This window comes from Microtus oregoni, unplaced genomic scaffold (genome assembly GCF_018167655.1).
Source record: "Microtus oregoni isolate MIOR12 unplaced genomic scaffold, Mior012 000107F_ref0000227, whole genome shotgun sequence".
NCBI lineage: Eukaryota > Metazoa > Chordata > Mammalia > Rodentia > Cricetidae > Microtus > Microtus oregoni.
Window position 1 is genome coordinate 3,025,167 of NW_024544725.1, and position 26,662 is coordinate 3,051,828.

The 26,662-nt window shown below is 36.3% G+C and overlaps 1 protein-coding gene across 1 annotated transcript in view; it reads right to left on the bottom strand.

Annotated features, from left to right (window-relative positions):
* LOC121443472 (rab proteins geranylgeranyltransferase component A 1-like) overlaps nt 1-26,018 on the bottom strand; it is a 172,353-nt gene extending 146,335 nt beyond the window's left edge. Inside the window, 1 exon segment of the mRNA XM_041645222.1 lies at nt 25,970-26,018. Coding sequence (XP_041501156.1) covers nt 25,970-26,018 — 49 coding nt within the window.
* Between the last annotated feature and the right edge of the window lie 644 nt (nt 26,019-26,662).

Consider the following 26,662-nt stretch of genomic DNA (forward strand, 5'->3'; position numbering starts at 1 on the left):
AGATGGCTCAGTGGGTAAATGTGCCTGCTGCCATGCCTGGCAACCTGAGTTTGACCTCCAGAGTACACACTGTGGAAAAAGAAAACCAATTCCACAAGGCTATCCTCTGACCACACACACACACACACACACACACACACACACAAATAAAATAAAATAAAATTAAAAAGTTGTTCTAAAGTAATCCACACAGAAGCAATTGACATAGTCAGTCTTCAGCTAAAAACCACATTAAACACAAAAGCCAGTCTTCATGAAGAATTATTTTCCGGTATTGAGCACTTTGTGGGTATATAATGTCTTTAAAAAAAAAAAGAAGTTGTATCCAAATATACAAAATGTAACCATCAAATATCAATTATTGGACCCAGGCCATCATAAAGTTTTGGCTATAACTGTAGAAGAAAGATAAGAGAGAAATGGGAGTCTCAAATAGCTTCACTACTATGTTCTTCAGTTCAAACTATTATTCTAATGTGCCTCATGAAGATCTGAACTTTTTGCTATACCTAAGTAACTTTCCTTGCTAAAGAAATCTAATCAATGTACTCTAAAAAGCTGATAAGCAAAGAAACATTAAAAATAGGATTTTGTTTAAAAGTTTTCTATAAAATAATGGCAGTAAAATGGCACATACAGAGAGTTTTATGCTTTGTACCATGTTAACACATATAATTATGTTATCATCATGGGCAAAGCCATCTAAGTGAGGAAACAAGCCAAATATAAAGGAATGTTGTAACACCAGTAATTCATTAGCTTGACATAATTTGCAGGATAGGATTTAAGGACAATATAGGTAACTCAATAAAATGAGTACGTCTTAATCATTGAGAACTGGAGTTTAGACAAGTCAGACATTCTGTGCCTCCTTTTCCCTCTATCGATGGCAATATTCATCACCTACTTCATAGAATTTAGTTATTAGAAGACTATGGTGTGAATACTTTCCTAATTATTTATTTTTCAGATATTAAAAATTGAATCATTCCCCCTTCCCTTTCCGTCCTCCAAAGCCTTCTATATATCCCTTCATTGCACTCTTTAGAATTAGTAGCCTTTTTTTAAAGTAGTTGATATTTTATATGTATATGCATCTACATAAATGTTCCTAAACACAAAGATACAACATAGAAGAGAAATATCTTAGCATTCCTGAGAAACAGAGTTTAGAAGTGCCAAACTTTCATTAAATACCACAACCATATATGTCTTTGTACCAAATGCCAACAGCAATTGCAGACAGTATCACTCTCCTCTATTTTACCCAAATTAGCTATTCCTTCGGGTAGAAAGATATGTATGTGGTAATTTCTATGCCTGAAATCAACAGTCAGAAGTCAAGTCTCTGCTGACAACACAAAGCTAAAAATGGTTTTCAATGTGGAATATGATCTGAATCCAAACTACATAAAACCCAAATAACTATTATTTGCAATTTTCTATAATACTTCCATCCAGATATCACCACAAGTTTGTGAAATCAATAGGCAAGTTGTTCCAATGGTAAATGCCAAAGGTCCATTATCTTCATGCTTAGAATTATTAAAATAACAAGCTATGAATATAGTTAGTAATGTATTTGTGGCTCAGGTTAAATTTTTTGTCCTACCCAGTCAATAAATAGTTTCTGAGGAAAGGACACAGCAAAGAAAAAAGTTAAGAGGGTAGTTATAATTTTAAATATTTTTACTACAATACAAGAAGTTTTTGAAAAACGAGTAGTTGGAGCCAGTTAAGAAGTCTGAATGTCATTCTTTGAGGGAGCAGGGAATTTGAAAAGGATTTCAATGTTTCAGTGAGAATTAGTTTTTAAAAAGATTCCAGGGCTGAAGAGATAGCTCAGTGGTTAAGGGCACTGGCTCTTGCAGAGGACTCAGGTTCAGTTCACGGCAGGCACATGGCAGCTCACCACTGCCGAACTCCAGTTCCAAGTGATCTGATGCTCTCTTCTGACCTTCTCAGGCACAGGGCATACAGGTGGTTGACAGCATGCACAGGCAAAATGTTCATATGAATTAAAGTAAATAAATAAATAAGCAAAAAAAATAAATAAGATGCCCCTAGTCACAGCAGAGAATAAATTTTCATTAAACGGGGGTTTTACATTAAAAAAAAAAACTTATACAGGAAAAGTAACAAATTAAACCTTTGTTCTCAATCATTTAATAAAATGCCTACTTGTTTTAAAATAGGGAGTGGGGGGAAATGTGTCATGATGCATATGTGAAGGTCAGAGAACAACTTGCAGGAGGCAGTTCTCTCCTTCCAACTTTGTGGATCCTGAAAATCAAACTCAGTTTGCCAGGCTTAACAGCAAGCATCCTTACCCATGCAGCTACCTCACCAGCCCTTTTGGTATTCTCTCTCTCTTTTGTTTTTTTAGAATATTGAACAATGTGTATATGTCTGTGTTCAACCCTAATACCACTTAAAAACTTTAATTTTGTAATAAAATCTCTTCTAACACTTAGAAAAATGGTACTGAATCATTACAGAAATTCACACATCCTTATGAGTTTTTATCTAGAACACATATAGGTTTTAATCATTTGTAAGATCTCCCTAGGGAAAAAAGTCAGATGTCTTAGGAGACCTATGCTACAAACCAGATGACTCTCAGAAACATTATGCTAAGTGAAAGAGGTCACCCCAACTACTCAGGACCCACCTTTGTTGCTCTCCTCTCCTTTACTTTTTAAGGAGTAAGTTTAGGTTTGCTGTATCCTCAAAGACCTGGCTAACGTCTAATGTTGGACCAAGGACAAATCACACAATGTTCTACTGGAAGCTACAAGAAACGTGTGAGCACAAATCCACAAGTGCAGTGTGCTCACTGTTAAAATGGCCCAATAATGTACGTTACTGGGTCTGTGGAAGAACGGCAACAAAATGAGATGACACACCTTATACATCAATCCTGCTATGGGGAAATATTCTCCTCTATTTCTTGAGTTAAGATAAGATCTCTGAGGGTTTAAAATAGCTATCACTAGCTTACCACTATTAATCTTCAAAAGCATTTTTAGGGTTCATTTTGAAGCAGTCTGCAGCCTGAGAATATAGTTCCAGAACACATTGCCTTTGCAGTTGAACAGGACCTAATACCATGGCAAAGGGGATGAACACTTCATCAGCATTGGAAGTATATGGAATAGTTGGGTCTACTTTTTTGTTCATTAGGCTTATTCCAAAATGAAGATTTAGACAGTGACTGTAGCTCTTATAAGAAGCCAGGTACTATAGTTTTGTGCCATAGGAAAACAAAATTCACACAGTTTTTTGAAAAAGTCTATGGTATTGTATTGTAGGTGCAGTATTCAGCACCTACCAGTATCACTTTGTTAGTTTACTATAAGACCTTTGAGTTAAAGCTATACACACCTACATTCTTGGAAAAGTAGTTTAACTATCTGGACAGCAGGCAGTCTGGCACACTGATGTGGTTAAGGTGCTGGTTGAGATTACAGATATGGACTTTTCAGCATTCAGGGCCATAATACTGCTTACAGAGCCCTATACCCAAGACTCAAGAATGAGAAGTGAACCTTCCTCTATGTGAAGGAGTTTCGCCCATTCAAAGAATGCCAGCTATGCCTGGAGCTGCTGGGTGGTTTTATGACCCAGAATGGTTTGTTTTCCAAGAGAGTGTTTATATGTCAGTAAGATAAAAATAAACTTTTGAACAGAGACTATAAATAAATGTAATTAATTCTGTCCTCAGACACATTAAATTATCTCAAAATGTAAACTTTTTGTCACTGTAATACTTAAAAATATTCAAAGATTAGGAGAATCCTTTTTTTCTTTTACTGACTGGATATAAAGAAGGCCCTTTTCCATGCCAGGCAAGTGTTCTATCATTGAGCCATACATTCATCTAAAGAGAATATTCTATTTAATTTTTTTTTAAAAAAAGAACAAAGATGTGTTCAACATTCTTTTCAGGGTTATTTCAAACTCACAGGAGTTCAAACAGAAAGGACAAAAACATTCTGTTGATCCTTCTTCACTCCATTCTTCCAAATGTGAAGACAATATATATTGGCACTATAGTGTCAGGATGCAGACTTGGTGTGAGAAGTCCTTCTTTATGTGTTGCTTTTATTGGTTAATGAATAAAGAAGCTGTTTTGGCCTGTGATAGGGCAGAGTAGAGCTGGGCGAGGAAACTAAACTAAGTGCTGGGAGAAAGGCGACAGAGTAGGAAGACACCAGGCGAGAAAGACACAAGCCGCTGGAACCTTGCCAGTAGGCCACAAGCCTCATGGTAAAATATAAAATAATGGAAATGGGTTAATTCTAGATGTAAGGGCTAGCTAGCAATACGTTTGAGCTACTGGCCAAACGGTATTGCAAATAATATAGTTCCTGGCAGCTGGGAACGAACAAGTGACCTCCTACAACAAACTGGCACTCCAAATGTGTGCTAGCTAAATCCACATACAACCTGAGAAAGCTTGGAAAGGAATTCTAGACATGAAAAACAGAGTTAAACACGGCTTAATGTAGTGGCTCCTTTAAGAGACATTTTCCTGATTCAGTGTTAGAAAAAAAAAAGCACGGTTTCAAAATGGCAGCTTCCTGGTTCATGCTGACAGCACAAACTTTTTTCAGGAGGTCAAGCATTTAAATAGGGCTTGTGAGCAGTGTATTACAAACTGCTTAATGGTACAACATAGACACACTGTATACCTTAACTGGGGCAGTGTTCAAGGCTTGTAGAGGCAGTGAACAGAGCTCTGCCATGTGGATTGGATGGAGTCAAAGGGCAAAGCAGCCTTAGTCCTAGTAACACAATCTAGAATTGCTCCTGGACAGAAAAGGGTTTCAGATACACAATAAAACAGATTCAGACATAAAAGACCTCTAAACGAGACATAGTGTGTTTAAAAGAAGAACATAGGCTTCATAGAGAGGAGAAAAAGAGTAAAGAGACAGTAAATATAATATAAAAGAGTACAGACACTCATAGATTATAAATATTAAAATTCTAGAAAAAGTAATAGAGTAAGACAAATAAACCACGTAAAGATGGAATATACAGAATGGATTCTGTATATTATTCTGTTTTTGTTAAATTTTTTGACTGTAAAGAAGCTAAGTACAAAGATACATTTCACTGTATGGGCTGCTAAACTAAACCAGTATAGGTATTTTAAAGGTATCATGTCTTCAGAATTTGTGTCTAAGGATTTGTTGCTTTAGAAAAGAGGTTCTTCCATGGAGGGTGAGAACCTGTAGAATTTTTCCAGACTAATGTGGTTTGATGGACACCAAGATACCCTGAAAGGTCTCAGTGAAATCCCCCCAAAAATTACTTTACCCAACAAAAAGCAAGAAGCAGTTTGAAGAGAACTGCACCCAAATTCCCTAAATGATTGTTTATAAATGTTTGTTTACATTTCAAGGGGGATACGCTATAGATATAAATACTTTGCATTGGTATGGATCTTGGTGTATTGATACAAACTGAAAGTCAATTTTGTCATATTTATATTTTTGCTCTTGATTAAAGTATTGTGTTGGTGCAGCTCATTTAAAAATGTAATGTATAATTAAATACATGCTAATAGATAATCATCTATAATAGTCAAATTTGTAGTCACGTTAGTTAGGTTTTCTAGATATAGAAAGATTTATTTCATTTAGATAGGTATTCTTCAAATCTTTCAGAGACCTTCAGAATATGGCATTTAAAATGTTTTAATAACTTAGGACTCATGACAATGAGACACATCTTCTCCTGGCAGCACCAATTACTTCAAGAGGAAGATGGGTATCAAAGAAGCTTCTTATGGAGTTTGCTAGGCATTCAGGCAAGAAACTGTTCTTGTGTGGACTGCGTGATGTTATGCAGGACCCACAGAGAAATGACTGCTGAACTTGCCTAAAGTCTTTTGGGGTTCCTCATTCATGAAAGAGTCTGCCAGACATTCTGCAGGACACAGAACAAAGTAACTAATAAACTGCAAATATAGGTGGAACTATCTTTGAAACTTCCTGCTTCATGGAAAAGTCTGCTGAACACTATGGGCCTGTAGGCTGAAGATGGACGCTCCAATGATACAGAAGAACTTTGGGTGACTGTCCAGGCAGCGAGATATCTCTGCCATTTCTAGAGTTCTGGAAGTTGCCTATGATGTACTTCCTGTTAACTTAGGTAATACTATATTCTTCTGGGGTCTTTGATAGAATTGAAGAATAGATAATTTTGTTATATGTAATTTTATTATGTTAATGTTAAAACTTTCCTTTTTATTTAAACAGAAAAAGGGAAATGGTGTGGGAAGTTCTTCTGTATATGTGTTGCTTTTATTGGTTAATGAATAAAGAAGCTGTATTGCTCTGTGATAGGGCAGAGTAGAGCTAGGCGAGGAAACTAAACTGAATGCTAGAAGAAAGAAGGCAGAGTAGCAAGACATCATGTAGCCCCACCGGAGACAGACATGCCAGAACCTTGCTGGTAAACCATGACCCTCGTGGTAAAGTATAAAATAATAGAAATGGGTTAATTTAAGATGTAATAGCTAGTCAATAAGAAGCTAGAGCTAATAGGCCAAGAAGTGATTTAATTAATACAGTTTCTATGTGATTATTTCCAGGCTGAGCAGCTGGGAACAAACAAGTAGTCTCTTACTACACAGACTGCTTGGAAAATGAATTTTAAAGATTTTTTTGAGTTGTTACCTCTTTAAAGATAAATCAATGGTAAATGGGTGTGGTATTCATTAATTTATTTTTATTTAAAAACTTTCATAAAAATATTATGATGATATTCATAGACTTTCCACACCTCTTCCAAGATTTTTTCCCATCTTCCAATCCACCCAACTTCATGTTTTTCTCTCTTGAATCTGAAAAAAGAAAACCCAAACAAACTAAACAAATAAACAATGAATAATCAGTAAAACAAAAATTACTCAAGACATGGGATTCTTAGTTTTGTCTATATAGATTTAGAACTTGCTTTAAGTGGCTTGAAAGTTAACACTTCTGCTTGACATATCTGAACTTAAGGGAACAGAAAGGAAGAGAGGAGGAAAGATGTGGAAAGTTGTATAACATGATCTTTGCCATAAGTGATTGGCAATCTCAATTACCAACTTGACAACATACATATAGAATCAAGTAAAACTGAGCAGCGGGTCATGCCTGTGATGTATTTTTCCCCCAGCTGGTTCACTTGAGATGGGAAGACCACCCTTAATCTAGAGCACACCGTCTGGTGGCAGCCTATATAAAATGGCACAGAACAAGGAAGCTTTTGCTTTTTGTCTGCTTGCCCTCATTCTGGCTGGCAAGTTCATCCATACTATACTGAGGCATTCCTTCAGTGGTATTAGACCTACTGTTACAGGATTCTCAGCAGATGGATTGAAGATCGGCTTCTCTCCTGAAGCCCCGCAGGACTCTACCACCATACTGGGACTACTGAGACATCCAGTCTCACGAACTGAACAGCTACTGAATTTTTGGCCTTCCCATCATCAGTTGTGAGACAGCCGTGGTTAGACTACCTACCTGCAAATCATTCTAACAAATCTCATTCCAATAATTCTATTTCTCTAGAGAACACTAACTAGTACACAGTATGAGTAGTTAAAAATATATTTTTATCAGGCTACTTCCTAGAACTTTAGGGACTAATGCTCAAGTGTCTTCTGTGTCTTATTTCTACTTACACTAGTACAACCTTGTCCCTGCAATGATAAAGAAAATTCATAATACCTGAGTTAATGATATACATCTGAAACTACTTCAGGCAAATATTTTCCAAAATGGTAATGATACTCATACTTTTCTGGGCCTTCAGTATATTCATATACACTAAAGAAAGCTTTTTATCTAAAAAGGAATTTATATCATGAATCCTCTATGTAGAACTGTGAGCAACTTAAATGTCTTCAAACTGATGAGTGAATAATGAAAATGTGGTACAAACACACAATGGTGCAAAGAAAAATAAAATCATGAAATTTGCAGATAAATGAATGAATTAAGAAAAGCTATACTGAGTGAAATAACCTGCACTCAGAAAGACATATGATGACATGTTCTCTCATTTGTGGTTCCTAGTTCAGAATCTTAGCTTGGAGTAATACTGAAACCATGAAAATAAAAGGGGACGTAGGGATAAGGAAGAAAAGGAGCTCTTAAAAAAGAGAGGGAAAGAGTAGCACACAAGTACTACAGGGTGGGAAATGGAGAAAGTAGGGTAGACTTTAGCTGGGAGGGGGGAAGGGGAAAGTATAACAGTACCAAACACAATAAACCTCCTTTCAAGCTGTAAGTCAGAGGCATATAAGAGACCCCCCAAAAAACAATATACGTAATTGTCATTACCACTGGTTGCCTCCTAAAAGTCCCTACTACTGTAGACAGCACACACTTTGGTCACAGGGCTTGGAAGGATCAAGCTAGATTTTACTTTGAAAGCCTTCTCCCTAAGGATCATCTCTCATAGTACTGTAAAGTACTATGCAACCTGCCAAAAATGAAAACCAATCAGTATTCCCTGTCAGCTGTGATACTTATGAACCAGAACAAAGATCAGCATAGCAAGTTATCCCTAAAGATACAATATTGGTACTTTTATTTTGTGCATAACCAATGGCTGTCTAATTAGAATTAAGTCATACTGAACAGGAGGGACTTGATACCCAGTACTGTAAACCTAGCCAACTACCTATGACTAGGGAAGGCATGAAACTTAGAGGAGAACCTACTACTGTCACTTCCTAAGCCAGTATACTTTACAACCACATTCTAAATACTTATCTTTATAGCCACGTATAAGTGTAACTCTCACCCACCCATCCCACACAAAGAAGATTCTTTTAGCAGCAGATAGAGACAATTACAGAAAATCACAACTGCCCAAAATGCAGAAAACAAATTACTGGGATTTTCACCCTCAACTGATGCTTCTGCAGCAATCACTTATATCTAAAACTCAGGAAATACTGAAGAAGTGTCAGGACAATTCTTAGAGCCAGAGGACTGGGGCTGGGGTAAGATGTGTGCTGTAAGAAAACTATATAGGATATGAAAATTGTACCCCCAAAATTTCAACAATATGGTCTTTTACAGAATACTTGTACAATGAAACACTAATTGACAAGTTGACATCCTGAAGTAGATTTGGGGAATCTCTCAAGGGCCACTCCTAGATAAGAGCTACAGTTAGTGAATGACCACTGAAAAGGAGAAAATCAGTCTTCCCTAGGGATGAGTCCCTGACAGATTATATGATACCAAAAGGTCAGTCCTAAAAAATATATACATTAGAACAACACTAAATTGTTTCAGCAAGTTGCATTTTTATCTTAATTTGCTTATACACACACACATAAACACATATCATATGTAGCAAGAATAATTAAAGTAAAAAAATTCTGAGTTTAGAAAGAATGAAGGAAAACAGAATTATATAAATATGGTACATATATAAAATTTAAAAAATTAAATATGTATAATATATGGCACTTGTAGATTGGTTTTTAGTTATTGTGTAAGTTAGTTTTATTCAGAAAAGTAAATCTTTTTATGTATTCTACAGAAGCTTCTAAAGCATCTGATATAATTTAAATATTTAGCAAAGAATCTGCCATGCCATTCAGTTATAGGAAATATGTATAATTCTCATATAAGAACAATTTGACTGAACAATTACTAAACACAGATAAGTATAAGGTAAGAAAATGACTTTTCTTAAGTTATAATGGAGAATTTGGAGTATTGGCCATCAGACATTCTCAGTTGACATTCCACTACAAAATTGTCAGCTAAAAATATATAGGAGGAGCTTATGGATTGCAATATGATCACACACTATCATGAACAGTCCTATCTTTCTGCAATTTTTAAGACCTGTTAAGATAAAGATGTTTAATAATCAGATGAAGACATAATATTAACGCTAGGGCCACAAAAAGATGAAATGAATATTTTAAAGAATATTATCTTAAATATCTTAAAAGAAAGAGAAAATTAATCGTTTGCTGTTAAAAATCATCTGTAATCCATATCATCGATGCTGAACTTCATCATTTATAACTATAATATTTAAGTTAGTTCTTCATGATATATTCTTTAAGGTATATTTTGTGAGTGACTGATTTTTCCTAACACTACACTTATATAAGATAAGCATAAATAAAGGACTTACACCACTCCTAGTGACTCAAACAATAAATAATAGATTCCCCTGACAGGACTTTGATGACTCGGCAAAGCCCGAGTGCTTTCAGCCCAAATCATATGAAACTATAAATCATTCTTTATTTTATGGAACATTTCAAAATGGATTCCTGCTTTCTACCTTGAAAGTCATTTCATGTGTTATTTATAACTAGTGAAGACCAGAATGGAAAGAAAATTACATTGAACTAGAAAATTTACTGTGACTGCTTTTATGAAGAACAAGTTCTTTTTTTTTTTAAGAAAAGAAACAGAATGACTGGCAAGAAGAAACTTGTGACTACAACAAGCTTTTAGTGAGCCATGGCTTTTACTTTCCCACTTAAACAACACTATGTAGACACCTGCATGGTCATAAACAAAACAGAAGCAACATTAGGTACAGCAATGATTAGAAGGCAATGCAAAGGTAAGACTACATACTACAGAGGTTATAGACACTCAAAAGAGATGACATGAAATTAAGCAGAAACTCAGTTTCAACCAAGGCTCATGTCATTTTGTTTAGTCCTAATTTAAGTTTCAAATTCAGACTATTTTTAGTGGATACTTTAAATTAAAACAGTAGAGTGCCAGGGAAACAACCTAGAGAATCACAAAAACAGAGAAAATACGACTCACATTAATTACTTACATAATATCGAACAACATTTTTTGAAATGATGTTTAAAATCTAGTGGGTATCTTCTTTGTAAAATTTTGTATTTATATGTATAAATTTTTGGAAAAATCTGCCACCTATTAAAGTAGCAATGCAAGTTTCATATAATGTAAGGTCCTAGGAGAACATCGCCAGGACTCGGAGTGCTGAACCAAGCATCAGAACTATCTTGTTCTTTTCAGGTTTCTATTTAATAGCTTTGACATTGGTTAAGATAGTGCTATTTCCTCTCTGCAATCCAGCTTCCTTACCCATTAAGTATTCTTATTAGATAAAATGAAAGGCTTAGCATATAAATGATGCAAAGATTAATTTCAGTCTTAAAAAAAACATGATTGGTAATGGTAAATTGCTCAACATTCTTAAACAAATGATTTGAAATGAAAAATAAAATTAGATTCTTGGAGATGCACAGGAGCAGAAGAGTTGGTGAAACTCCCTGAAGACCCTCAAACTATCAATTCCTAGGGGACAACATCTACAACAAAACCTGGCTGTACACTATCATAAATCTCAAAATAAGGGCTGGAGGGATGGCTCAGTGGTTAAGAGCATTGCATGCTCTTCCAAAGGTCCTGAGTTCAATTCCCAGCAACCACGTGATGGCTCACAACCATCTGTAATGAGGTCTGGTGCCCTCTTCTGGCCTGCAGGCATACACACAGACAGAACATTGTATACATAATAAATAAATAAATATTAAAAAAAAATCTCAAAATAAGAGTAGGTCAATTCAAACAGCCAACAGACAGACGAAAATGAGGGTAAAGCAAATGTATCATTACCTTGAGAGCTAGAACACCCCTAATTGTCTTATTACTGGCTAGAAGGTTGGCAGAATATTCTGAGAATGTGGGAAAAAAGCAGAAGATACTAGGTCTTAATGTGGATGAGTCAAAAGAAATGGTGTACAGGAGGGGGTTAGAATCCTGAGAAACTGGCAAATCAAATTCTTCTGCATTGTATGCTAGGGGCCATGGTATAAGTGGAGAGTGAGATGAGAGGGGGTAAGGGAAAGTAAAACAAACACTAAGAAGTTTGAAAAGCCATGTGGAAAATGTTACTCCCAGAAGCCATACATTGTCAAATCAAGAGTCCAATATTAGGCATAGAATACCTCCTTCAAGTTGTTGGTCCTAGAGACCACCCCTCAAAGCCATGCAGGCTATTGTCAACTGCTCTTGATTTGCTAATAGAATTTGGTGTTAAGACCTTATTACTGAAGATACAAGACATTTTCATATAGGACTCAGAGAAATCACACTGACACTGTTCCTTGATGGCTATTTTTCATAGTACCAGAAGGTGCTATGCAGTCTGTTGGGAGAGAAAAGATGTCAACACTCTTACAAAGCTATGAACTCTATGAGCTACAATAATGACAGGTATGAGAAGGTTTGCAACAGGTGCCAACAGTGGTATGAATGTTACTGGAGATAGCCAACCACTACCTGATTTACTTTAAGGCCCACCCCATAGAAGAAAACTTATGCCTGGGCATTGTAAATTTGGCCTAGAATGGGGTGAGGGTGTGTGTGTGTGTATGGAGTGAGGGTAACTAGAGAGGAATTGTAGAAAGATGTGGGGAATATGATAAAAAAAATACACCGTGTATGTTTGTATGGGGAGGAGGTAACCAGAGAGGAATTGTAGAGAGACGTGGGGAGTATGATAAAAAAATACATCGTGTGTGTGTGTGTGTGTGTGTGTGTGTGTGTGTGTGTACGGGGTGGAGGTAACCAGAGAGGAATTGTAGAGAGACATGGGGAGTATGATAAAAAATACACCGTGTGTGTGTGTGTGTGTGTGTGTGTGTGTGTGTGTGTGTATGGGGTGAAGGTAACCAGAGAGGAATTGTAGAGGGACATAGGGAGTATGATAAAATACACCATATGCATGTAGGAATTTACCAGTGAATAAAAAACACTAGATTAAAAGAAAGAAGTGGCTAGTATGAACATCTTCCAAATTCATCAAAACTGATAAACATATGGGACAACGAACAGGAGAGAAAACCTGGCTGAGGAACAGTCACTAGATCTCAGATCCCAGTAAATGCTTGTTCACTTAATAAAAACAGAAGAGAAAGATCTGGAACAGTAATGTTCGAAAAGCTACACTGGCCTATTCTCCTTATTAAAAACACAAAAAGGTCATTTCACCTAAATAAAATTAAAAAAAAATAAAAAACTTTGGATGAATTCCACTTAAGGCACATTAAGAAAAATAAATTACAGCAAAACAGCAGTCCAAACAGTCAAAAAACATGTCAAAAGCAACCTCACAAGTTAAATGGAAATTTTAACCTAGATGTGCTAAAATAAGCTAAGAGAATTTAAGAAAATCATCACAAATCTGTCATAAAAATCAAAATAAGAGAAGTTCAAATGCAAGTGAATTGAGAGTAGGAATATTTGAAGGCTTGTTTCCTGGGTGTTTTTTGTTTTTATCAACTTTACACAAACTAGACTCACCTGGGTAGAAGGAACTCAAATGAGAAAATGCTTCCATAGAGTGCCCTATAGGCAAGTCTGTGGGGCATTTTCTTGACAAATGACTGATGTGGAAAGGCCTACCCAGCACAGTATGGGTGATTCTTAGGCAGCTGGCCCAGTGTTGTTTAAGAATTTAGGCTGAACAAGGCAGGATGAGTAAGCCAGTAAGCAGCACTCTTCGAGGGTCTCTACATCAGTTCCTGCCTTGAGTTCTGGTCCTGACTTGCCTCAGTGACGGACTGTGATCTGTGAGTTGTTATAAGTAGAAAGCAGTCCTTTCCCCACCAAGTTGCTTTGGTACTGGTGTTTTAACACAACAGAAATCCTAAAACAGACTGAAAGCACTTAAGAAGGAAGTTTTCCACAACTTATTTCAGAAATGAAAACCAAGCTAGAAATGGTACACAAGCAAAGAAAATGAATGAAAAAACCTGATGATGAAAGTGTATAGGATGACAGTACTGTGCTTGTAAGGAGAGCTTTCATGGTTCAGATACACTTTGAAACTGTACTTATAGAGAAAATCTAATCTGGAGTTGGATGGTGAAATAAGAGAAAGTAGAGAATACAGAAGTGGCTATGAGTAATTAGTAATGGTAAGAGTAGAAATTTGATACCTGGGGATGTATTTTATACTGCATCATTTTCATAATTTTCCATAATAAAACTGAGTCTATGATAGATGATAAATGCATTTGAGTGCCCATTCAAAGATTGTTATAAAATCACATTCCCTTTTATCTGAAATTTTACCATGAAACCCATTTTCTTTTTTTGAAATTATAATTACAAAACTTCTTCCTTCCCTTTCCTCCCTCCAACCCCCCGTATGTATATTTTCAAGGCTAACTGTTTGAGCACCCCTTATCCAAAGTGCTTAGAGAAAAGCAGTGTTTAAGTTCTGGGATGACTTTTTTTTTCCAGATTTGGGAACATATATATATATATATATATATATATATATATATATATAAAATAACTGAATTCAAAGGTCAAATCTAAACAAAAAACCCATGTTTTACATATACCACATATATGTAACCTAAAGGCAATTTCATTTTTTTTTCTAAGAAAAGGTCTCACCTTAGAGCCTATCATGGCACTGAACTCATGGTAATCCTCTTGCCTCAGCTAACCAAGCACTAGGATTAGAAGTTTAAACCACCACACCAACCTAACTACCGCCTATGCTTGTCTAGAAAATGCAAATTCCAGTTTTTATTGCTATCATTGCAAATAACTAATTATTTAAAACATAAAAAACATGAAATGATAAAATTTTGTATAATTAAAATTAGCTTTTCTGCATTAACAATTTTTATACTACATTTTTAAGAATAATAAATCGAAATATTATTTACCTACTGTTTGAAAGTAGGAAAGGTTTTCTTTGCATATTGGAAAAGGCCAGAAACCACATAAGAAGATTTGGTAAACTAGAAATGTAAGATTTATATATCTCCACATAGGACATCATCATAAAAATGAAAGGCAAACTTAGAAATCGAATATGACAATAAAATGCCAATATCCCTAAAGAACACAGATACAAAATTACTATGAAGCCAAATTCAGGGACATAGTAAGACTGAACTCTACAAGCAAAGACAGCTAAACATATGTAAATCACTAAACATGATTAACCACATTAATATGACAAACAACAAAAGGGCAATTATTTAAACAAATACAGAAAGCACACTGGAGAGAATTCAAAAACCCTTCATGAAGAAAACTACCAAGCAAATTAGTACATACAGAAGGAACATAACTTAGCACATTATAAGCTCTCCCAAGACTTAGAACTAGACCAGGATTCTTACTTTCACCAGTTTTGTTCAACAAAGGGCTGTACTGTAAGTGGTAACCAGGCAAAGGAGCAAGAAAAAGACAAAAGGCATCTAAGTTCAAAATGAAAGAAAATCAAACTGTCCTTGATGACAATTTCCTTTACATAGAAAACTATAAAGTCGTCGTCACTCACCAAGGAACAACTCAACAAAACTTGAGACACAGAAATAGCAAACAAGTATCACTTGGTATTTCTAGACACTAATAGTGAATTATCTGAAAAAGAACTTGGAACAATTCTAGTTACAATACCTATAAAAATAACACACCAAGGAATAAAGAAATGTAAAATTTATACATTTCCACATAAAACATCACCATAAAACTAGAAGGCCCACTTAGAAATGAATAGACAATAAGAACACACACAAACAAAATGTCAATCTCCCTAAAGAGCAAATGAAAAAGAGGTGAAAGAGCGCTATGAAAATCACAAAATAAACAGCAAAAGAAACTGCTGATGTTATCAAAAAGAGGGCACGGAAAGATGATGGGTGTTAGCAAACAATTTTAATTCTCACACTTGGGAGGCAGGAACAGAGACAGGCAGACCTCCCTGTGTTGAAGGCCCAGCCTGATCTACAAAGTGAGTTTTAGTCCAGTCAGAGTTACAGAGGGGGGGAGAGAGAAAGCCAGCAGAAAAGATAGATATCACATGTTTATATTTATAGATTAGAAGAAATATAACCTTATTAAATACTACACAAAGCTCTCTACAGATTCACTGCAATCACTATCAAAATATCAGTATTTTTCACAGGATTTGAAACACAATCATGAAAGACCTCAAATATCCAAAACCTAATAAAGCAATAAATAAATAAATAAATAAATAAAACAAAGTTCTACCTGACTTTAAAATTACAAACCATTCGATAACTAACAATAATTTGCTAAAAACAGCATGATGTTAGCAAAAACAAAACTAGAGAACCAAATGGAACAAAAGTGAAACTGCCTTCTACATTTAGAGCTAACTGATTTGTGTGACAAGTGCACCAAGAGCACACAGCAGGGAAAGGGCAGTCTTCTCAGTACGTTCTGCTGGGCAAACAGGATCAGTGTGCAAAAGAGTAAAATCAAACCCTTCATCTCTCACTACTTACTGCTATCAACCCAAGGCGAGTTAAAGACACCTGAAAGACTCAAATCTGTGAGTCTTGCAAAAGCAAGCATGGAAAACACTCACAAGAGTTGACTGGTTGGGTAAAGAATGTTTCGGAAATGACCCCAACTGTGCTAACAACAAAACCAGAAACTGAAAAACGGGATCCTATCAACTTATACACAACAAAAGACACAATCAAACTTTGAGAGTGTTTGCATAGCATTTATGAAGGCATGGGATCAATGGTCATCACTGGGGAAAAAATTACTAAAGGCATACAAACACAACTAATAGGACAGGAGAAAATATTTGCAAAGTATACACTTAACAGTTATGTTAATGTACAGCATACACAAGGAATTGAACTTCACAGCAAAAATAAATAAACCAATTTTAAAAGTGGCTAAAAACAGATTAGATATATCTTAAGACAAACAGGCAGCTCATACATGAGAATCTTCTCAAGAGGAAATGCAAATTAAAAAGAATGAGTTATAACTTTATTCCAATCACCAATAAGACAAAAAAACTGACAAGGAGAATATAGATAAAAATACTATACACTGTTAGTAAGAATTTAAATCTGTATAGTCATTGCAAAAAAAAAGTATAAAGGTTTTTCAAGACACTAAAATTAGAACGACTATTTCTAGCCTTCCCATTACTGGGTATATACCAAAAGGAAATCAATCATCATGTCAAAGACACAAGTATACTTATTTATGTGTTTGTTTGTTTGTTTGTTTTGGTTTATCAGAACAGGGTTTCTCTGTGTAGCCCTGGCTGTCCTGGAATTCACTATAGAGACCTCATCCACCTGCCTCTGCCTCCCAAGTGCTGGGATTAAAGGTTTGCACCACCATCCACCTCAAGTACATCCAATTGCAGTACTATTGCTACCATCCACCTGACAAGAACATTCAACTGCAATACTATTCACAACACCCAAGAGATGGAAACTAGAATGTCTCGCTTGTGAAGAATGAAATCGGGGGCTGGAGAGATGGCTCAATGGTTAAGATCACTTGTTCTTCCACAGAACCCATATTAATTCCCAGCAATTACATGGCAATTCACAGCAGTCCATTACTCCAGTTCTAGAGGATTCAGTGCCCTCCCTGATCTCCTTGAGCATATGGTGCACATACATACAGATAAGCAAAATACTCACACATAAAATAAATTTACAAGAATAAAATATTGTCGTTTGCAATAACATGGTATGTGAATTGAAACAACACTGAAACACAAATACCATCTGATCTTTACGGAATCCACAAAACTTAATATTACAGAAGTTAAGAGAACTATGATATAACAGAAACTGGGGAAAGAAGTTAAAAAGAATAGAAAGAGTTTGGTCATTAAAAAGAGTAAGCTCTATGGTACTTCATAATGAATATACCACATTAAGTATTTAGTAATAATTCAAAACGATTTCAAATATATGAATAATAAAGAGATAGTAAAAGTTTAAAGTGATAGGCATGCTAAAAAACATGAGTTATACAAGGATATGCTGATCAAAATAACAATAGTAATTTAATACATATGATAAAAGTTAAAATGTTAATGAATGAATTAGTACATATTTATAAGAAAAGTAATTACCTCATTAATATGTTATGGTAATTCAAAAAAAGGAAATGTAGGTGGCCAAATTACATAAATAATCAACCTTATTTATCATAAAATGCAAATTCTAACAAGTAATATTATTTGTGCATCAAGTTTGTTACTATACAGATGGCCTGCACAGCTTTCATCAAGGGCAAACCTAAATTCAAGGGCAATCACACAATCCTCCTTATGGGTATGCACAAGTCTCTGCAAACAACTATAGGACAATCTGATATCCAGAAGAAAAATGCCTTCAGGTGGGCCTTTTTGGAGAAATCTATTCACTAACTCTCAGCCCTTATGACCTCTAAAGTTCTAGATAAGCCCTGACACTCCCAGTAACCGAGTTCTGCCCTTTAAATATACCAAACTGTAAAATAAATTTGTTCTTTTTTTCTTAGTAAAAGAAACCCAGAGAGCCAGTGTCTCCCTGCATGCATCATTCATTGCTCTTCTCTTCCAAGAACACCAAGTTTTACCTTTTGCTGCAATGGTCGCAAAACCATTTGACAGTAATGAAAAATAAGACATGAATGCCAACGCTGAAAGAAGATGAATACTGAATCATTCTCATACTCACATCATAATTATGCAATTACATATCTTGGAATGAATGAAATTTAACTGAAACAAATTGATACTTAAAACATGACTAAAGTGTCTGATCCCACTGATTTAGTATCTAATTATTTCATTTGTCTTGCTTTGTTTTGATTTCAGGGACAAACCTAACTAGGTCATCCTGTTTGCCTTCATGTAAAGGTTTGCAAACTGACCCAATGTCATAGTGTTGTCAATAATTAAGGACCAGAAATGAAGCTACTGTTGGCATCAGAAAAAAAAAAAAAAACCTGCCACCCACACACCTAGAGCACAGCGATCTAATCTTCAGAGTATATGATGCTCTTTTTCACTTGGAAAAATTCAACAAGCTCAATTCAAGATCTTAACTTCAGTTGACAAAGACTTGTGTAACTTATCCAATCTGGGTCAAAGTTGGCTAAATCTATGGTTTTACACTTACTTGAAGTGAGATAATATTTACCCCAGAGAGAGTAACAGTAAGAAAGCAAACATTATATTAAACTGGTGTAGATAAGATAGTAATAAAAAACACTTGTGAGATGCAAAAGTAGATACTAGAAAATCAAACCAGCCTAAGCTCTTGGTACCATCCAGTATGAGATGAATCAATTAGGCACTGTGCTAGACAAGTTGCCTGTCTCCTCAACTATCTGTAACCTGTTTGAGGGGTTTGGTTTTTTGTTTGTTTGGGGATTTTTGTTGTCTTTTGTTTGTTTGTTTTCACTATCTGCCTCAATATAAAAACATGCTAACTCATATAATCATGCTCCAGTAAATCACTATCTATGGCAAATTATTTTCTTTATATACTACCCTTTAAATTATTAGAAAAACAAAAAGCAAATCTTTAGAAAAGTATCCCAATTTTACTAGTCACAACTAAATCCCAAACTCCAAATCATTCTATACTATGGATTATACAGTGGGAACAGACAGCAACTTTTAGGATTTACACACATAACAGGCACGGCCTAACTTTTCAGTTCACACTGAAACTGAATGGCAGATGATTTAGTATGAGTAACAGGTCAATTATATGGAATTATAATTGTTTCTGTGCATTGGGATTTTATGTTAAACATGAGCATGCGAGGTTGAGCAACCACATTTGATTTTAATTGCTGTAGCCTGAGTTATTGCAAACATCATGAGAACACTGGAGAAAATGAGAGAATGACAAGCGGCCTGGGAGATGACAATGGAGCTGCCCAGGGAACTCTGGTAACAGATGCGGCTCTCTCTGAGGGACTGGTTCAACGTTATGATGCACAGAGAAGGAAGGCAGCTCAGAGAGGCCTCAGAATTAAATAACTCCCCCGTACTTTGTTAGGTATTAAGACATGATTTTCCTTAGAAAAGATAAAGCACAGAGAAGTACAAAATAGTTCACAAAACTGCTAGATCTATAGGCTTTCTTTACCTTCTACAGCATTTCTAAGCAGTGGAAAAGCACTTCACATTATGCTCCCAACTAAAATGAATTGATAGATCTCGTCAAAACAATGCAAACTGGTGAACCAAATTCAAGAAAAGAAGGAATATCTGTAAACTACCAGATAAGAAATCTGATTTTTTTAAAAAGCAGCAATATATAAATAATTATCTTTCCAACCAAGTAAATAGCCAATGGGAAGAGGAAGCTAATAAACTTTACAATAGCATCTATCCAGGACACTGTGAAATTCATGAGCTCTTCCTTGAACTCATTCAAGGCCAAACAGTAATGATAATAAAAGCACCACAGTATGGCTTTTTGAACCATAAATTAGTTACATTTTGTAAACATTTTATCAGAACTATTTCTTCAATACTTAACACGGCTTGGTGGAACTCACGCCATTTAGAAATATGGTTAAACTTAAGAAGGATTAAGGAATGTGCCTAAGGTGACACAAGAAGGACATTTGGGATTCCAATTAAATTTAGCTGATTCCACAGCCATTAGAGCCATTACCAATCCCCTCATTATACTGCACAAATGAGACATATGAATGTAAAAGTGAACAAAATATATAGACGGTCTAAAGGGTCTTTCTAAGACTACTTTCAATTTTATTTACTATTAAGATGCTTAATGTTTTGTTTTGTGTGTATCTTGAACACATTGGCACAGGAGACCACTTCCTATATATAACCCCAGCAACACAGACACTGAGAGAAACAATTAGTAAATGGGACCTCCTGAAACTGAAAAGCTTCTTCTGTAAAGCAAAGGACATAGTCAACAAGACAAAACGATAGCCTGCAAAATGGGAAAAGATCTTCACCAACCTCATGTCAAATAGAGGTCTGATCTCCGAATACACAAAGAACTCAAGAAATTGTTCATCAAAAGAACAAATAATCCAATTAAAAAAAATGGCATACAGACCTAAATAGAGAACTCTCAACAGAGGAATCTAAAATGGCTGAAAGACACTTAAGAAAATGTTCAACATCCTTAGTCACCGGAGAAATGCAAATTAAAATAACTCTGAGATTCCATCTTAAACCTATAAGAATGGCCAAGATCAAAAACATTGATGACAACTTACGCTGGAGAGGTTGTGGGGTAAAGGGAACACTCCTGCATTGCTGGGAGTGCAAGTTGCTACAGCCCCTTTGGATATCAGTATGGCAATTTCTCAGAAAATCAAGACACAGCAATACCACTTTTGGGTATATACCCAAAGGATGCTCAATTGTGTCACAAGGGCATGTGCTCAACTATGTTCATAGCAGCATTGTTTATTGTAGCCAGAACCTGGAAACAACCTAGATGCCCCTCGACCAAAGAATGGATAAGAAAAATGTGGTACATTTACACAATGGAGTACTACACAGCAGAAAAGAATGACGGCATCTTGAAATTTGCAGGCAAATGGATGGAGCTAGAAAACATCATATTGAGTGAGGTTATCATATGTACTCACTCATACATGGTTTTTAAACATAAAGCAAAGAAAACCAGGCCACAAATCACAATCCCAGAAAACCTAGACAACAATGAGGACACTAAGAGAGACATACACGGATTTAGCCTACATGGGAAGTAGAAAAAGACAAGATCTCCTTAGTAAATTGGGAGCATGTGGACCATGGGAGAGGGTTGAAGGGGAGGAGAGAAGCAGGGAGGGGAGCAGAGAAAAATGCAGAGCTCAATAAAATCAATAAAAAAATTGTGTGTATAAAGAGAATACATTTATCTTTTATTATATACTCTTCTCATTTAAGGGCTAGCATCATTTCATGAACTACAGGAAAGTAGCAACAACTTGCAATTAAAAAAGCAAAGTCACTTTTGGTGCCTACCTCAATTGTCATCAAAGAGGCAACTGATAGAAACAGATGCAGAGAGACTAACAGCCAAACATCAGCCAGAGTTCAGGGAATCCTAAGGAAAACAGGGGTGGGGATTGTAGGAGTTACAGGGGTCAAGGATACCAAAAGAAAAACCACAGAATCAATTAACCTGGGCTCACAGAGAAAAAAACGACAACCAGTGAGCCTGCATAGGACTCATCTAGACCTCTGCATATATGTTACAGCTATAGCTTGGTCTTCTTGTGGAGCTCCTAACAGCAGAAGCAGAGGCTTTCACTCTTTTGCTGACATTTGGGACTGCATTCCTCACACTGGGTTGCCTTGCCCAACCTTAATACATGGGAAGGTCCTTAGTCTTACTGCAATTTGATATGCTATATTTGGCTGATAACCATGGCCTTTTCCTGAACAGAAACAGAAGAGGGGTGGATTAGGGGGTGTAGGGGGGAGGCAGGGGGAGAGACTGGGAGGAGATGAGGGAGGAAAAACTATAGTTGGGATGTAAAATAAATCACACAGACACATACAAAAACATTCTCAACGACAGGGATAAGGATATTTGGAGAAATTAGGGAAGGAATATATGCACACTATGATAACAGAAGCACACACAGACATCCTAAGAAGAATATTAAATGGTATGTAAATGTGAGAAATCACTTGTGCTGAGTGTAAGTACTGTTTGACAAATATCATTTTTTACACCACTTCCTGCAGCATTATTATTCACTAAGGTTTAGAAATAGTACACTACTGCTATCAGAAACATTAAAATCCTTGAATGAGCTGCCAGTCAAAGTTAACTACCTCAATGATGCATTCTGAAACATCAAGAATAGGACTGTGCTATCTACATGAACATTCCTAAAAAATCAGCTAAAATTCCTGAAAAAAAAAGCAACTTACCTTTAAAAAAATGTTTTCATCAGTACAATATATAGAACACAAATTCAACCTCTTTAAGAGGCTACAGAGAACACAGGGCCATGTACATACACACAATGGTAAATCTTCACCTTAGAGAAACTTTAGCTACACAGCTTTTAAAAACGGCCTTAAAAATGAGCTGAGTGGGGCTGGGGCTCAGTAGAGTACTTCCAGTGCAAAAGCCCTGGCTAAAAGGGCAGCACAAGACTGCAGGGAAGGAGAGAGGGAAGGAGGGAGGAAAAGAGAAAAGTGCTTCAAAAAAACTAAGAAATTAAATAAGCTACGGAGTCTCTTAGAAGAGGTACTTTTGGCAAAGATAAGGCAGTGTACTTAAGAAGGAATAGCATGAAGACTGAATTCCTACATGGTGTTCTGAAAGCATAAAGAATCCCCGGTATGAAAATTTTCCATGATTATAGGAAAAACTGTAGAACTATAACTCTGAGGATGTCCAAAAAGTTTCTAAGAAATGGCAACGCAGTAAATAATACAAGCACCAAGGGAGTAGGTTCTTGATAGGAGTTGAGTCTCGTGAAAATTGAGTGGTTGATTGTGCATTTACAATAAAAAAAGTCAAGCCATTATGCCACCCCTTTCTTATAGAGCTACGAATTTTCAGTCAGCTGTATACCTAATAGCACCAGCCAAACATATTTCGTAAGGGCGATAACAGTCTCTGCTTCCAAATGATGTGGTTATACTACATTCTAAGCATGCTAGAATTCCTTCTAAAATAAGGATATTTTCCAAGTGAGGAGCTAAAGTATGCTCCTATGGATGGCATATATCAACATTATCATGTAACCTTTATATCTTAGATTCCTTCCATACTTGTGACTTTTTGGCTTTGCTGGAGATCATACAAGTTACCAGAAAAGTCACTTCCAGTGACAATTTGTTACTGGGATAATGTTTAACCTGCACCCAATGATAACTTTTCCACACCCCACAAACTTACTGCTAAAATTACTATTAAATGCCAAACTATTCTGAAATGACAATAGTGTACCCCAAGCCAAGGATCACATTCTAATCATCTAGTTCTGTCCTTTTTTCCCTCCCCATTGAGATTCCAATTGGTTTTCCTTCTTGGGTCTATTTTATCTTTCTCCTCATCTTAATTTTCTGTCTTTGGGTATTCTGGTATTATTTTCGCATATCTTGAAAATATGACCTTAAAGGAAAGCTTTAAACCACATCACGCAAAAAGTAAAAATACAAATTATTTAAGGTGGATGGATTTTGGATGATTCTTTTTGATGAAGCAATTGTCTTCTTGGTGCCATTTTACCTAGAAACTTCTAAAAGGGAGCTACAACTCAGTCTAGTTCTTTACTTGTTTCTGATAATGACATGCTTCATTCTGCTTTTGTTAAGAGAACTGAATTATTAAACACTGCCTTTCCTATAATTTATCTACATATTAATTTAATAAAGCCAACACATTTAAAGCCTACTTCAGCAAAATATTAGAGAGAGAAATCAAAACGCTTTAAAAATCAGTTCAATTAAAAGTAATGATTGAAAACGTCAAAATCTTTTTATTTGAAAAATGACCTTCACCAAATGTTTCCACTTTTAATGTATGTAAAAGAATTAAAACATTTAATAAAAGTTAACACACATCACCCAAATCAAATAGAATTCATTCAAGTATAATTTTAAAACACACCTTCCTCCAAAATGGATGTTTTAGAGCAGACTGCAAAAGTGAATGAATGGTCTACTGTGTCTTTCAAGCTCGCATCCAACATCTGTTCATTGCAGCTACCACCAGGTTAGCTACAGCAGTAGTTCTCTTCAGTTTGGGAATAAACACGGCCCCACTGTTCTGAGAATCTGTGCTCAGATAAGGCCTTTAAAGGCTATTTGATTTACTCTCCTTATATTCAACAGTGTGGAAACTGAAAGGCTGAGTGTCTGCCTCTCCCATTGCATGCTCTAGATTGTTTTCTCCGTTATTTCTGCTAACATAGTACAATTTTGAGAGTAAAAATCAAGTGATTCCATTTCTTGAATAGCACTGGCTTTGTGACTTTGCCAAGTTAGACTTAAAGGCTGCTTCTCCTCTTCTGTGTACTGAAGAGAATAACATTCTCGCAAAGTTACTTTTGGAATTTTTTGAAGTGCTTTGCCCATTGATTAGAAAATGATAAGCATTTGAAAAAGAGTTGCTTTTGTTTTTACTGTAAACCTGGAAATATGGCTATTTTTACTTTTGGGGAACAGAGCAAACTGAATTCATTAACACAATGGACAGAATCCCATTCTCCAAAGCTTCTGCTGCCTACCACAATCTACAGACGGTAGGAAAATCCACTCAACTATCTTTTATCCCATGCAAAGTATATCCCTTACAGTTAAGAAATGTTAATTGCTGCCAGGTGTTGTAGGATTAACTAGTTAACTAGAAGCTGAAGAGGATTTCTGGCTCCACCCAAAACCTGGAAAACTAATGATGGAAAAACAAGGAGAAGCAAAGGTCAGACACGGGATGGAGCACTGGCACTCATTCTGAGCACACCTAGTTGTGACGTGTAGATGGGTGAAGGAAAACAATATGCTTCCTTTCTGCAGCATAAACAAGGATGCTTTAAACCCCATAATACAAAAATAATGGCTACCTGCGGTGGGGAGCCCTTAGGCTACTCAACACAACAAAAAGAGTCCATTTCCTTTCCCTAGGTAAAAATGCACAGGGGTAACAACTGAGCATCCTTCTCACAAAACTGCAAATTAAGCTGCATCTGAGCTACAACGTGTCTTAGACTCATGTAAGTATATGGGTAAAGTCATATGAAATGGCGACAGAAAACGATGGGGAATATAACCTTCAAATGAACACGGAGGGTAGGAAGCAAATATGCTATGCCAATGGCATCTCCATTGATAAAACCTCAACCCTCCATTCTCATGACACTGCAAACCCACCCTCCTCTAAGGAAATTAACAGGAATCACCGCAGCAACCAACCTCAACAATCGCCATCGACCAGATCGACCCCTACTCAAACGGCACAAAACACCGCGGGTCCAAGCCCCTCCCTGGAGCTGCCAAGTCCCGCGCTGACTCCAGACTACCTCACTTCCTTTCCGACCTCTCTCCCAGGCTCGACCCCCGCTGTTTCTCGCCAACCAACACTCGCCGCTGACAGAGAAACTAAAAGGCAAGAATTATTTCCTAAATTTTGTCTAGGAAAAACCAGGGCCACACATACCCGTCCCTATTACGATCACATCAAAATCCGAAGGGAGATTATCCGCCATCTTGACAGGAAACGTCATGTGACTGTAGTTTGTGGCTCAACATCCTTAAGCAGTCTCTCCGTAGAGGCGGAAGGAAAAACAGTGCCTTCTGGGTAGTGTAGTTCTTTGGTGAAGAGTCCAAGTAGGCGACAAAGGCTTAGTATTTGAAATGTTAATGAGAATGATAAAAGCACTATTCATTTTACAGGCTTCAGCGAAATACCTTATTTATCATGGAGGTTTAATATGGAAAAGAAATGTAAATATTTGAGTCTTCAAACAAGAATGAATGAGGAAAGTCTTGTATACCCCTTAGCAAGCAAAAATTGTTCAGAGACTCTCAGGGAAGAGTGAAATTCAAAGGGGCTCATTCTAAACATAGGAGATTTTCATTCACCCCAGGAAAGCTCGTTCCTCTGGCGTGTCTATATTTGTATTTTTGAAACCTGAGGCATCAACTTTCACTTCATAACAACAGTGTCCAACTATATTCTGTGCCCTTTTCGTCTCTGTGTCTTTCCAGTGAATAAAGAACCAAACAAACAAAATTCCCGTTGCCTAGTTTCCGCAGAATGGAATTCCTCCTGTACTCTCTAGTCAGTCCAAACAGCCACCTAGCAACCAACAGTAATTTCAAAATGAGGCAGGAAAAGGTGAGAAAGAAT